Source organism: Acomys russatus, chromosome X (genome assembly GCF_903995435.1).
Source record: "Acomys russatus chromosome X, mAcoRus1.1, whole genome shotgun sequence".
In the NCBI taxonomy this organism is placed as follows: Eukaryota; Metazoa; Chordata; class Mammalia; order Rodentia; family Muridae; genus Acomys; species Acomys russatus.
Window position 1 is genome coordinate 17128397 of NC_067169.1, and position 15361 is coordinate 17143757.

The window sequence follows — 15361 nt, forward strand, 5'->3', positions numbered from 1 at the left end:
ATGTTTGCTGGTTAGTGGTTCAGTCTTGTGAGCCCCTTAACTGCTGATCCATTTATCCAGCCTCTCAACCAGCTTAAGAATTACTATTTCATCATCAATAAGATGTACGATATGCACTAAAGTGGTATTATAGGTATAGCTTTTGTTAATAAGCTTGTTAGTATAGCAACAGGTGCCACATAATCCAGAAGATTGTGATTGCACTCTATGTTTCTGTTTATCTGTGTTAGTGATGAAAGACTTCCCTGTTATGTTTTTACATTATCACTTTACAGTATGTATTCTACTGTGTTCTCATTAGAAAAAAACTGTTCATAGGCTTGGGGTGTAGCTCAGTGGTAGGACACTTGCCGAACATAATCAAGACTCTAGATTTTATCCTCAGTACCTCAGAGATAAATAAAATAGCTATTCGTGGAACTGACTATGTGACATAAACTAAACAGAGAAAGAAATCATTCCTCAGTTGTTTTGTCCTTATAAGATTATTTTAGGTAAAATGCTGAAGTATTGTCACCCTTAAGGATTCTTAGAATGTAGCCAGTAGTGTAAAAAAGAATTTAAATATAAGCTTCAATGATTGGCCATGTAAAACCAAAAGAATATAATGCTTTATAAGTTTTTTCTTAAAGAGTATTATATAGCTATATAATGGATGGGTTAGCATAAAACATCAAATATAACATGTGAATTTGAGTACAAAAAATAAGTATAAAACAGAATTAAATAGTGATGTAGGGGCCAGGAAGATGCTTCAGTCATTAAAGCCCTGGCCATGTAATCATGAAGACCTGAAATTGTGTTCCCAGCACCCACATTAAAAAGCTGGGTGTGGTGACATACTCTAATATTCCTAGTGCTGGAAAGGCAGATGCGAGAGGGCATTTCAAGCTCTCTGGCCAACTAGCATTGCCCTGTCAGTGAACTTTAAGTTCAGTAAGAAATCTTGAAATTTGCAGGCAAATGGATGGAACTAGAAAAGATCATCCTGAGGGAGGTAACCCTGACCCAGAAAGACGCACATGGTCTATACTCACTTATAAGTAGATATTAGCCCAACATAGATGTCCTCTAAGAGATTGCACCCAGAAGGGGATCAGGACAGATACTGGGACTCAAAGCCAGACTCTGGGCAGAGTGCTGAGAGTTGTATGGAAGAGTTAGGGGATGGAAGGACCCAGAGGACTCAAAAACTCCACAAGGAGACCATTAAGGCTAGCGGATCTGGACCTAGGGGGCCTGCACAAACTGTTGTACCAACCAAGGGCAGTGCATGCAGAGAACCTAGACCCCTGTTCAGATCTAGCAGATGGATGGCTTACTTTCCAAATTGGGGGGATAGAGAGGAGCAGGGACTGACTCTAACATGAGCCCTGGTACCTGTGATGTGATCTCTTCCCCTTGGCAGGGAGGCCTTGAGGGCAGGGCACACAGAGGAAAGGGATGAAGGCTATCCTGATGAGATCCAATGGACTGTGACCAGACCCCCCCCCCCAGAGGTCTAGGGGAGGGGAAGGGGAAAATAAGAGACGGGATGTAATGTGAATAAATTATAGTATGTTAAAAAAATCAATTAAAAATCCCAAAGAGCATCTGCATGGGCTGGACCTAGGCCTCCTATACATATGTAGAACATGTGCAGCTTGGTCATCATGTGGGTTCCCTAACAATGGGAGTCAGGGCTGTCTCTGAGCCCGTTGCCTGCCTTTGGATCCCTTTTCCCTAGCTGGGCTGCCCTGTCTGGCCTCTGAAGGAGAGATAAACCAGTTTTTGTTATGATCCCAAGTGTGGGGTCGGAACGGTCTTATGAGAACAGGTGAGGTTAATCCACTAGAAGACAAACCACCTTTTGTGGGAGCTTGATTGTTGCCAGATGAAAAGATCCCGTGAACAGACTCTGGGAGGAGATATATAAATGAGCCCAAAATTGGAGGTGGGGGAGTTTAGAAACTTGGGATAGTTTTGGCTGTTCATCGCTCCACTCCTAGGGAGAACCACTCGAGGGAAGGCTTTGGGGCTGCGGGCTCCTGCTGAGGTTCCGGGTTCTGGTTACTCCAGGTTCCAGCAGAAGAAATCCTTCTGACTACGCCAGGAGAATCGGTCCTCGGAACTGATAGCCTTAAGGTTTTATTCTTTAATCCTCTTTTCCTGTTGTTTTGGTTAGTTGGGTTATAAAGGATGTACGCTCGGTTAATAAGCTTGTAATAAAATATATTGGTTAAGAAAACTGAACCAACAGGCCTCAGTGGGAGAGGATATGCTTAGCCCTGCTGCCATTTGAGATGCCAAGGTGGGCTGGTACCCGTAGGACCTCCTGTTCTCTGAGGGGAAGAGGAGGGAGATGGAGGATAGGGGTGTGAGGGTGTGACTAGGAGGAGGGAGGCGAGCTGTACTGTAAACTGATTAAATAAATAAATGGAAAAATAGGGGAACTTTTGGGGAGTACGGAGAGCATCTAGGAGGAGTTGGGGGAGTGAATATTGTCAAGATATAGTTAGGAAATTCCCAAATTATTGTCAAAATACTATATTATTAATTATTAAAGAATCTTTCAAGGAAAAAATTTAGCAAACTAAGAAGAAAACAATGGGATTAACTGCAATATATTTGTACATAAGTCATAGAGTATGAAGATGAATTAGTATTAATTAAAAACATGTCATACCGCTCTTACCCCCAAATGTCAATATTTGATTTAAAAAATGTTCACTCTTTTTTTTATTTTATTTTATTAGTTTATTCTTGTTACATCTCAATGGTTATCCCATCCCTTGTATCCTCCCATTCTTCCCTCCCCCCCCGCCATTTTCCCATTATTCCCCTCCCCTATGACTGTTCCTGAGGGGGATTACCTCCCCCTGTATATTCTCATAGGGTATCAAGTCTCTTCTTGGCTACCTGCTGTCCTTCCTCTGAGTGCCACCAGGTCTCCCCCTCCAGGGGACATGGTCAAATGTGAGGCACCAGAGTACGTGAGAAAGTCATATCCCCACTCTCCACTCAACTGTGGAGAATGTTCTGACCGTTGGATAAAAAAAAAAAATAACCAACCTATGTACACACACACACACACACACACACACACACACACACAGACCTTTTAAAATAGGTTACATAAGTCTTCTCTAGCATTTCATGATGACTCTTCATAATAGGAACTATTTGGATACTCACAGTCCAAATATTTTTGCATTGGTTAAGTTGTCTGGGCATCTTTCCATAACTGACTCCACATTTCAGGAACTATGTGCTCTGACATTGCTCACCTCTCCAGTGGTGAGTTCTTTTTGTATTATCCCACAACTCAGGGTAGATAGCGTTTATCTGAAAACATCGAAACTTTTCTTTCTCTTTAGTTAGGATAATATTTTTACATGTATCCACTTGTAGGACACATGTATGATCGTATAAAGAGCAGTTCTTCAGAAGTTCTGGGAGGTAATGAATCAGCAAATAAAGACATAAAAAAGTCTAAGAAGGTAAGTGAAGTAAATTTTGCATTTTGGTGTTAAGACCAAAGTATTGAAATCACATTCTACTTTTCCTATACTAGCTCCTTAATAGTTTTATAACCCAAAAGTATGCAAAGGGTTTAAGGTGGTGGTTCATGACTTTAGTGAGGCTAGCTTTCCTCTGTTATCATTTGCCTGGTAGATATTTTACCCTACTTTTTTACTTGTATTTTAGATGGGTACATTGTAAATATCCTGAAGAGCTGGATTTTGACTTTGAATGTTTTACATGCATACATAATATCTGGAACTACCCAGTGTTCTTATCTTTTTCTCAAATAATCACAGAATCTTAGAGTAGTTTTCTGCTTTGCCATCCCTTCTTTCCCATTTTCCGAGTTACTGTACCCAATGTTTTCATTTTATTAATGGTCACAAGCCATGTTGGTACTTGGTTTTGATACCATATACTCTGCTCACCATTGCTATTTACTTCTCAGGTGTCCTTTCTGGGCTTCTTACTCTCCCTGAAGAAACCCTTTGGAAGTCCTTTTCATAGGTGGCTGGTGGTAGTTCACACTTTGCATTTCTAGTTCATCATAGTTTTTGATTGATAAATAGTATAGCTAGTTGGCTAGTCTTGGATCTGTTCTAACCTGTAGATTAGAGCTGTGGCTCATGTAGACCAGTTGCCTAGTGTGCTTGAGACCCGGGTTTCGCTTCCAAGCACTACAAAACACATATTGCTTTAGTATATTTGTTGAGAGCTTTTTATATAACATGTCATTTTATCTGTGCTTGAGTTTTAGATTGTCTTTGTTCACTGTAGCATGCATAGATGTGTATTTTTAATTTTAACTTAGTTGAAACTTATTATGACCCTTGAGCTGCACCATCTCTCCAGCCTTTCCCCCTTGCACTTTAAGTGAACTTACATGTATTTGATCTTTTAAAGACTGGTGTGATGTTTTCTGCTTTAAAAACATACTCGCTTTCTGTGTTTTACTCCTCAATTCTAATGTTAAACATCCTCCAGAGTCACAATCTCTGTGTCACTTTGGCTCACTTACTAACAATATTGCTTTGTTTCTATATATATATATTTTGAAATCTGGACTGAATTCATGTTCGACCAGGACATTTGCAAGTAAATCCTCTAAAGCATAAGCAAGTGTCAGTCCATCCATACAGAATGGTTATTGATCTCTCTGGTAAATCTGAAGTGGCTTCAGGTCAGTGTCTTTTTGAAGGGTTTGCCATATGAACGTCACACTTACCTCAGCGAAACCATGTTTCTCCTTCATTCACAAGCCAAGTGACAGATGCTATCTAGTTTGTATGTGGTGTTTATACATGGACTTACATGGAGTCAACAGCCCTTTGAGGAACCCCACACTACTTAAGAGTTGATTCAGTCCAATTCCCTACAGTTTGTGAACCCAGATTTCTTAAAGCCCCAGGGTTTAGGTTACAAGGTTTACAAATGCTGTTTCACTGCTCATACCCAAAGCTTTTTTTCTTCCCCAGTTTAGGGAACACAGGGATTGTCTTTAAATTTGGGGGCAGTTACCTGCATATTAGAAAGTCATACATTTTTAACTTAAAAGGTTTTTGCTGCTTGGGGTGGAACAGTTTTTCAAGTGTAGCAAGTTAAAGAGTACATCCATTTGAATCCATAACTGCTCTTGCCAGGAGTCTTTATAGGTTATCTCCTACTCTGATTACCTCTAACTTATGGTTAAAGGTGAGTGGTTACTATTGGTAGATCCATTGTGATTTCTGAAAGAGCTACATAATCATAACTTTTTCATTTCTTCTGTTTTTCTTGCTTCTGACCTCTCATCAGCAGCATTGTTTGTGTGACAGCTCTTTGACAGATACCAATTTCTCCCTGGATGAGTCTTCGAAGATGAGACCTTTGCCTAAGATGATTGATCATCTTAATCCTCTCTCCTATACATGGTCCCTCGGGCCATACCCTTCTTACTAAGTTTTTCTTCCCTGACTTCCAAGCTGCTTTATTCTTCCAAGTTTTGACCCTACAAACCTCAGTCCTCAGGGACAGCTTGCCACATCTGCCCGCCTCTCAGCCATTGCTGCTCATTAATTATCCTTTCTTAGACTCTGTTGTGTCTTCCAAGGATCCCTACTATTTTCATCTATTATCTATTTCTATATGTCCCAGTGCTGGTCTCCCGCAGCTACCCCTCCATTTCTCCCACTGCTGACTCAGACCCACAAGCCTCATACAGCCTTCATTTGGCAACTCTAACATTTTTTTCCCAACTTCTGATCTCAGGAATATGGAGGTATGTTCTCCTTTCTAGAATATTCATGGCAGAAATTATCTGTAGTTGAGATATTCCAGTGGTACCAGAAAAGTCCCCCAAATGACCAGGTCTTCTTACATTTAAATGGTAACCATGAGTGAGTGAGTTCTTGGTGTTCATGTTTTCCTTTTACAAGACAAAAGAGTGAAATACTTATTTCCACCTGTGAAGAAGCATGATGATATATTAATATGAAGGTATTGTTAGTGTGGAAAGTTACATGCTGCAAGGCCTTACTTTACTCATGACTGCATTCTGGTAGAAGGGAAAAATCTGTTGGGATGCCAAGGACATATTGTTGTACAGATATGTACATTAAAGTGTGACTAATTTATGTTCATACCTGTTAAAGCTATATCCCTGCACACTTTCTGAAATGAAATCTTTTTGTTTGTGTGTTTTTGCTAGATTTCCTTCTTTAATCGGATGTCATTGACAGGTCAGAAAATGATGCAGAGTACTAATGATCCACTCCCAGAGATAAAGCCAATAGGAGACCAAATAGCCTTACAAAGTGATAAGAAAGATGCCAACCAGAACCACATGGGTCAAAATCTTCAGGATACTGCAACACCAAACATGGAGGGAAAATCCAAATCCTGTGCAATACTATAAATGTATGTTTATCATTCCATGGTCACCGAGCACATTTGTTCTTCATACTTGAAAAATGTTATGACTTCTGAAGGAAATTTCCTGATAACATGATAACATATAAGTTAATATGTCTTGCTTGGTTTGAACAGTATGAACAGTTTTAATATTTATTTATGCTAATATTCTTAACGCGCAGTTTCCAAAATACATGTACCTCCAATTCTCCTTGAAGTGTTCTGGCCTTAACTGTTCAGTGTTGCATAAAACAATATATTTTTATATTTGAAAACTGAATGAAGATATTTCATAGTTTTGCTAACACCATTATAGTTCTTTGTAATTTCCTAAGACAATGTTCATGATCTTACAACACTGGAACAGTTTTGAATATATTTACAACATTTAAAAACAGGCAAAGTTGTAATGAACTTATTTTAATAAATTATATCTGGTTGGTTCTACTATTAAAATGGGTAAGGTAGTTGGATGTGTTCATTGGTCAATAAGGGACAAAAATTAATTTTGAATATCAAAGAAGAGGGTGGAGAGAGCATTTGATTTTCTTACAGAGGACTTGAGCTTGGTTTCTTCAACCTACATGATGGCACTCACAACTGCCTATGCCTTCAGTTCCCGGAGATCTGATGCCCTCTTCTGACCTCTGGAGGTACCAGGCATAAACATGTTACACAGACATACATGTAGGCAAAACATGTAGGCAAAACATGTGTGTATATATAATCATAATCTAAGGGCACAAAATCGCTTTATTACTTTATCAAAGATATAAATCATCTAGAAAATTTGACCCTGACACCAATTGCGACCATAAGAGACCCCAAAACAGTCAGGCTTGCTAATTTCAGTTGTCTCTAGCAATGGCACCTGCTACCTCATGACTTGAACATCACAGAATGCATAGAAATGATAAAGCTGTTAATCTGCTCTGATGAAAGCTTTGTTTCCTTGCTCACAGTCACTTCCCCTAACTCCCTTGTAAACAAAACACGTCACTTTTCAGTTGCAATGACAATTGCCCCATTTAAACAAAGAAAACAGAACCCTATCATTGTATTTTTACCTACAGGATAAAAAAACAAACAAATAACAACAACAAAAACAGTGTTTATCCAGAAAGAATATAGTTTTGAAATATTAAAATTGTTATCTAAGTGGGTATTACACTTAGTAGACTTTTTTATTTTATTAAAAGTGAATACAGTTTGAAAACTTGGGTTGTTGAGTATGAGTGAGACCCGGTGACTATGATAGAATGTCACTCCTTTGCTTGTGTTACTTGGGTCTTTTAGAAAGAGTTTGAAGATATAATGAAAATCCATAGTCACTTTACCTTAAGTTACACTTTCAAAAGGAGCTAATCACAGATGGCCCTGGCCTATCAGTTGAACCTTGTCAAAGAATCTTGAGTGGTCTAACATAAAAGAAGTCAAGATCCTATTGGCCTGGGAAAGGCCAACTGCCATATTTATGGAGAACACATTATACCAGAGAGTGTAGGACAGCCTCAGGAATCAGAGAGCTTGCGGTTCTGCAACTGTTGGGAAATGAATTCAACCCAAAACCAGTGAGCCTAGGAGAGGAACACAATCCACAGATTAGATCATAGCCCTGATTGACCTTCCAAAATTATGAAACTATGGGTACATGTAGGAAGTTTTATCTGCTAAATTTATGGTGATTTTCTTTAAAAAATTTTATAATAATGTCTCTGTCTCTCTGTGTGTCTGCCTGTCTGTCTGTCTTTATCTATCTATCTGTGTGTGTGTGTGTGTGTGTGTGTGTGTGTGTGTGTGTGTGTGTGTGTGTGTGTGTGTACACTTAGAAAGGGCTACATTTGGTGAGTCAAGTTGTGGTCTCTGTTTCTGCTTCTTCATCTTCCTCCTCATCCTCATCCTCCTTTCTTCCCTGTTTTAAATGAATAAAATATTTTGGTAAGAGAAATTAAGTTAACAAGGAAAGCATATTGAAATAATTAACCTCATATTTAGCTTGGCTATAGTAATCACTAATTTGACATTAAATTGGAATTGGGAAATGATTATTTAAAAACTAACTAGAAAAATTATGATCCACCTGCAATAATTTCAAATTTTTCAATGCATAAATACATAATGAGCTTCAGACCAGTCATGGCTATATAAGTGAGACCCTGCCTCCAGACCAAACAAAAAAAGCCAATGTAGAATCTACACCCATAAAGCCTCACCAACATGACTTCCCAAATGTGAGAGGAATAAACATGATACCCATGAATATGCCAAACAACATGGTGTGTGGGAGAGCCCATGAGGCCTCAGATCTACACAAAGTACTATAGACAACTGAGGATGCTAGGAGCAGGAAAGTAGCACACCAATTGGTTGAACCGTGCCAAGTGGTCTACCTTGAAAACATACGTACAGATAACATTATACAAACTGAGCAGGTTTTATTTAGGAATGTAGTGTGTGTGTGTGTGTGTGTGTGTGTGTGTGTGTATGCAATAACAATTATTGAAAAAAGAGGCCATGAATTTGAAGGAGATTGGGGAGAGATACATGTGAAGATTTAGAGGGAAGAAATGAAATTATGACCTGAAAAATAAAAATTTTAACAATACAGAAAACAAGGTAGCTACTTTTAAATATCCAGACACAACTGCTACATTAGAATTCTATAGACAGAGAAAATTTGTTTCATAAATGAGAATAGAGACATTTCGAGACAAAAGGTAAGATTTGTCTATAGCAAGTATACACTAAAGTGACAGAGAGATTTTTGTGCTCCTCACACAGTAGCTCTTAATCAGGAGGATTATTTTCCTTCCCCAGAGGACATTTAGCATCATCTGGAGATACCACTGCTTATCAAAAGTCAGGAGAGGCAGAGGGAGGAAGCTACTCCTGCAAAACAGCAGCCCACCCCACACAATTCTCTTCAAAACAATACTGACATTTAAAATAACATGTCCTTATGGAAACAAGTAGGTCCACATACAAAGTATTTAAGTATTTTATAGTAGCTTCATTCATAATCCCCAGACCCAGAAAGAACCCAACAGCCTTCAACGGTGAATGGAAAGTCAAGTGTAGCAGTCCATAGAACAGAATGCTTCACTATAAAAAGACATACTCTCCTGATACATGCACCCACTCAAGTGAATCTGAAAAGTGTGCTGGCCTAAAGAAACTTGTCTCCACTGGGTAACTACTGTGTGATTCTGTCTCTATGGCATTATCCTAAATACAAAACTCTTAACAGTGAGAAACAAATCAATGCTCAAAGGGGAGCTAAGGATATGCTTTCAGAGAGCACTGGACAATATTTTGGTAAAACTTCTCTATTCTGACCTGGTGGTTACTGCATGAAACTAAAGCTAAACTGGTCCATTGGACTACATGTTGATTTAAAAATCTATTTTAAAAAATCTTAAATAACGCCGTTCAATAAATTACATCAAATGGATCCAAAGCAATGATGTAAGAGTCATAAAACCAAGGAAGGGACGAAAACCTATGCTTTGCCTGATTCCCATCCAGTAGGTTGAGTGAAGACATTTGGGAAATATGTTCTTTGCATCAGCTTCTTATGATATGGCACTGTGACTAAGAATCACCATGAGCGTCCAGGATTTTACATCTCTTAAGCTGATTCCTACCAGTCATTAGCAAAATGTCCACGTTATTGTCCATGAAAATCAATTGTTGTGTTAATATATGTTGTTTAAATGCTATGACAAAGTCTTTCCAAGTATGAGTTGGTTTGCATTGCAAAATGTAACATGTGAGGATGTCATAATTCACCAAAGGTAAGAGCATGGCTTTGTCATTCAGGAACCTGGACTCTGATCATCCAGTAACCTTGACATTTTCAGTGAGCTTAATCTACAGGCATGAAAGTAACACGTGTGCTTTTTGCGCCCAGTGCATGGGCATGTGCCCAACATTCTGCATGGAAAATCAGAAAATGTGGGCTCATTTTTGAGTTTAGGAAGACAAGAAAATTGTCATAATTAAATATTCCTTCTCTGTGTGCCAATGAAAATGAATCCATGTGCTTTCACAATAAACTGAATAAAGAACAAAATTCTCCTTTCATATAAACTCATTACGATATAAACTTAATTTTAAATGACAAAACATGAACTAGTTGATTTCCTAAGAATAATTATATTGTGGTTTCTCTCAACTTTGGTTCTGAGATCTTTCTGGAGAATGGCTATAGACTTAGCCCTACTGTAATGGTCTCCAGTGAAGATGGACGTGGTTGTTTACAGTGAGCCAGCCATTCATAGCATACTTCCTAATCCTAGTGAACAACATGTGTTGTTCTCCCAGAAGCTACTCTATGTTGGCAGATATATTTGTGGCTCTTCTCTGACCTGTGTCTTACCTCTAGCAAGAAAGCCACTCTCTGAGAGAGCATTGACCTAAAAATACGTTGGGGTCAGGTGTGTGGCCTGGGGAGGCGAAATGAGTACATGATGCATCGCTTACAGACCCTACAGAGAATAGAGCATGACACCCACCATGACAATGGGGAAGGGGGTCATCCAAAGCAGATTCATGTTGTCAGCAATGGGGGTAGGGGAGAGAGGGAGACAGGAACCTAAGGATCACTGCCTTCATTGAGCTCTAGGACATTATCACCAAAGCAGCTTTTCTATGGAGAATGTGATGGGGTGGTTTAAGGAGACTAGACTCACCTTAAATTCTGTGGAGTCCCACCATGGCTGAGCTGATCCCTGAAGCATATCTGCACAGTATCTTGTAGGGTTATGTGGGCCAGGAGAGCCACTCAGCAGCTACATCTAGCTGTCTCATGGGGAAGCATTTAAGCAACAGCTGTGTCAGGCAGATATCTGGGCCAACCACCATGAAGAATTGAATGGTATTGAAGGCTGGCAACAGATTTGGGATTGTGATATCTGAAGCCTACTAGCATAACTCCTGATTATTCCCTAGTACTCAAGTGCATTTCTTTTTAACCTGGAAGGATTTTTGTGGTGTTGTTTGTTCGTTTGCTTGCTTGTTTGTTTTTCCAGCTGTTTTGCTGCAGGGTAGTCAGGAATATCCAAACAGATGTGTCTCCACCCTCTCTACCTCTACACTAAAAAAAAAAAATCCTAACCATAACACATTATTATAGCATGTAAAAATATCCCCAACACAAAACATGAACCGTATCTTAGTGCATAAATACGATCAATTGGATGTAGTCACAGCATAAGCATCGCAGTGATGCTCCAAGAAAATACTCTTGGGTATCTTTTACCTTATTCTTCACTCTTCACTGAACGCCATGAGACCAATTCTTTGGCTTGTATGGCAATGTTGTAAAAATCATGTTGGGAGCAGGGGTGAGAAGATAGAGACCAGAATCATGGAATTGACTATGCTCTACCAAGGAGGAAACAGAATAATAGGAATTGTCTATTCTTTGATAATTAGCACATCCTGTGGCTTCCCCTGGCTTTAACAGACAGCCTGAAATTGATTTGAAAACAGATTTTATACCTATATTCAAGGATGAAAGAATGGAAAGAAAACATACTTTGCTCCACAGTTAGCTCAGTTTCTTTATCAGCCTTCTCCAAATGCTGGAGAAACGACTTCCAACATTTCTCATTGGCAAGAAGATGGTTACATTTCTAGAAGGAAGCCAGAAAGTGTAGTCTTTTTGTCTTGGAAGCAGTATCCCTAATTAAAAATAAAGGATTTATTTAGCACTGGAAATCAAGCCCACTGCCTGTTGATATACTTCACAATTGAGCTAAACTGCCAGCCCCTTAAGACTCCATTATTAAACTGAAGTCTTTGTTTTACTGATCTTTCAGCTTAAAAAAACAGTCCACTGATGGTGGGGAGCGGGAGTGGGGGTGGGGGACACACCTGTTACTACTGCACACTGAAGACTGAGGCAAGAGGATTGTTAATGCAAAATAAAAACATCTGGGTCACATATCAAGACCCTGCTCCCTCCCCATCCCCGATCCCCATTGACCTGATCTAGGCTGAAAAGTTCCAGTGAAAATGAGGAAGAAGAAATATATTTTCCTCTGTGGCACAGTAGAAACAAGAGGTCTCCTTTCAAACAACTGGTGAATGATAGAATTCAGGACTATCAGATACTAAAGAGCCCCCCTGCAGCACGCGCGCGTGCGCACACGCACACACACACACACACACACACACACACACACACACACATATTCTAGTGACAGACGTGAGCCTGATGAAACACACCATACGTGCTTCAGTACTTTGGTGTTAGGTATCCTATGTGGAGAGAAAAGGCTTCTTTGTACTCACAGGGCAGATTTGATTTGCTTTCGTTTTATTTTCATATTGGTACTTGGAATTGAACCTAAGGCCTGGCAAGTGCTAGATGCATGCTTTGCCACTGAGCCATTCATCCACCATCCCATGGAAGATTTTAGACATTACTTTGTTTTGTCCTCTAAAACTGGTTTTTCTCTGACTATTCACAGATGTGAACACGTTTTATCTAGCTCAGGAATCCTGTGTTGGTGACATGTGTACAGAGTGGGTGGCAGTGCAAAGGCTGATGCATAACTGGCAGAGCTGTGCTCCACTGGAATTGCATCCCTGCCCAAGGCCCCAGCAGCAGGGCTCTGGACTTGAGAGACAGAACCTTTCTGAATATAGGTACCAGGACTGGCTCTATGTGGGCTACCAACTTTGGAAACAAACAAGCATCATCAACATGACACGAGATGATAATCAGGCCCAGATTGCTAAAGACTAGCGAAGTATTTTGTGATTGCCAAACCAGGCATAGCAAGATACAACAAAACTAGACACAAACCCTCATATCACACTTGGCAATCTAGTAAGAGGAAAAGGCTCCCAAGAGCAGGCAAAAGAGTCTGAGACACTCCAACTACCACTGTGAGGAGTCCCATAAGAACAGCAAGCTACACAACCATAACATATATGCAAAGGACCTAGCTCAGATGCATACAGGCTCTGTGATTGTAGCTTCTGCCTCTGTGAGAGCCCCTGTGAACCCTGCTTACTTGATTCTGTGGGTCGTGTCCTGGTATCCTTGAACCTTCTGGCTCCTACAACCCTTTCTTCCCCTCTTTAGAAGGGTTCTCTTCGGGCCACCTAATGTTTGGCTGTGAGTCTCTGCATCTGTTCCCATCAACTGCCCGGAGAAGGCCTCTCTCATGACTGTTGGCTTAGGTACTGATCTATGAGTGTAACAGAATACATTACAAATCATTTCATTGACTTTTTTGTCAGTCATGTTTGGTTCTACCCTAGGTCTCTAAGCCATTTAGTTTTCAGTATATATAACTTTTCTCTCTCTCTCTCTCTCTCTCTCTCTCTCTCTCTCTCTCTCTCTCGCTCCTCCTCTCCGCTCTCTCCTCTCTCTCTTTCTCTCCTCTCTCCCTCCCTCTCTCTCTCTCCTCTCTCTCCTCTCCTCTCTCCTCTCTCTCTCTCTCCTCTCTTCTCTCTCCCTCTCCCCTCTCTCTCTCTCTCTCTCTCTCTCTCTTAAGAATTTCACAAATGAGTACCATATTTACATTGTTTCCCCTAACTCTCCTTCCTCCAACTCCTCTTCATGTCCCTCCAACTCCTCCTCAAACTCATGATCTCTTACTCTTTAAGTTATAGATACATAGATGATATAAACAGTCACTATTTTCTAAACATCAGTGTAAGGTGCTAGGCAATGCCCCAGAATTGTTACTCCATGTCTGGAGGTAGCCTGGGCTGTCTCAGGGAATGGCTGTCTTGTTGCTGGGCAAGAAACAGAAGTGTGTGCCAGTCCAGGTGCTTCCGGGTGGGAACAGGGGAACCCCCAAGATCAAAGGTTCCATTTCTCTCAGGAGTGATTAGAGCACTCAGGGCAAGGCCCCTGTGCTAGGCAAGGCTCACAGTCTCACCAGGGAAGTTGGAAATGAGTTTTCCAATGTGTGTTACAATTAGCTCTTTTAAAATGAGATTGCTGGTGCTAGAAGGCAATGGAAACTTGGGCATTCCAAAAGTCTGTGATGATACTGCAGTGTTACAGCCCTTTGGTTAAGTCACTGTATTAACAACAGGGGTGCTGGTGAAAGCTAGACTCCAACAGGAAGGCAGGTAGGCAGGTAGATCCAGTGAGACAGAGTTCCGGTGGGACACAGATCTGGTGAGCACCAAGCTCAAGGCAATGGGGTAGGCTTCAGTGGCTGCCTGACCATGACACACCAGTGGGAGGCTGCCTAATTAGCAGCCAGGGAAGGGAGTGGTCCCAAAGCTTTCTGCAGCCTTCAGGAGGAGGGGAGCCCTTCCTTCCCAAGAATAAATGACGAGTCTCAGGAGGTCATGGTACAGGAATGGACTGAGAGAGCAAGTGTCTCTTTCATGAATCAGAGACATTATAAACCTTGGTCAGTGGGAGGGATTTTGAGGGTGAATGTATTTGATTCACTGAGGTTAGGAGCTCCGTGCATGCAGTAACACAGTCCTATATCAGAGGGTGGGTGTTTCCAGGAGCCCCTGGGTGGTTATGGAACAGATTTCTTATCTGGAAAGGGTTAGGCTTGTAATCTCCCCGAGGGCTATGTGATGCTCCTTAGAGGTCTTGGAGTTTCCCAGATCAGGCAGCTATACCAAACTCAGAGGCTATCCCAAAAATGTCAGACTTTGACCTTAATAGAAGGATCTCCCATAGAGTGTCTGTATCATGCCTGATATGGTATCTTATTTTGTTGATACAGTACGTCAGCTGGGCCTATGGCATCTTCAGCTCCTTACTAACATCCTTCAGCTTCCTTGACTCTTGAGTCAGACATGATCAGTTCATGATCTCCAGCCTCCCACTGTCCACAGGTGATCCGTATCATTGAAGCTGGGGATAATGTATAAAACATAGTGTCCTGCTCATCCTTATAGGTTACACCTTGTCCTTGATCTTTCCTATTTCTTCTCTAACTTTTCTTTCTAACTGCTTAGGCCCTGTTATCTGGAG

At 40.6% G+C, this 15361-nt stretch overlaps 1 protein-coding gene across 1 annotated transcript in view; it reads left to right on the forward strand.

The window, feature by feature from the left end:
- The window catches only part of Rpgr (retinitis pigmentosa GTPase regulator), a 46185-nt gene extending 39107 nt beyond the window's left edge, over positions 1–7078 (forward strand). Inside the window, exons 14-15 of the mRNA XM_051141092.1 lie at positions 3391–3479; positions 6191–7078. Coding sequence (XP_050997049.1) covers positions 3391–3479; positions 6191–6397 — 296 coding nt within the window. The 3' untranslated portion in view covers positions 6398–7078. The remainder of the gene's footprint in view (positions 1–3390; positions 3480–6190) is intronic.
- The last annotated feature ends 8283 nt before the right edge of the window (positions 7079–15361 follow it).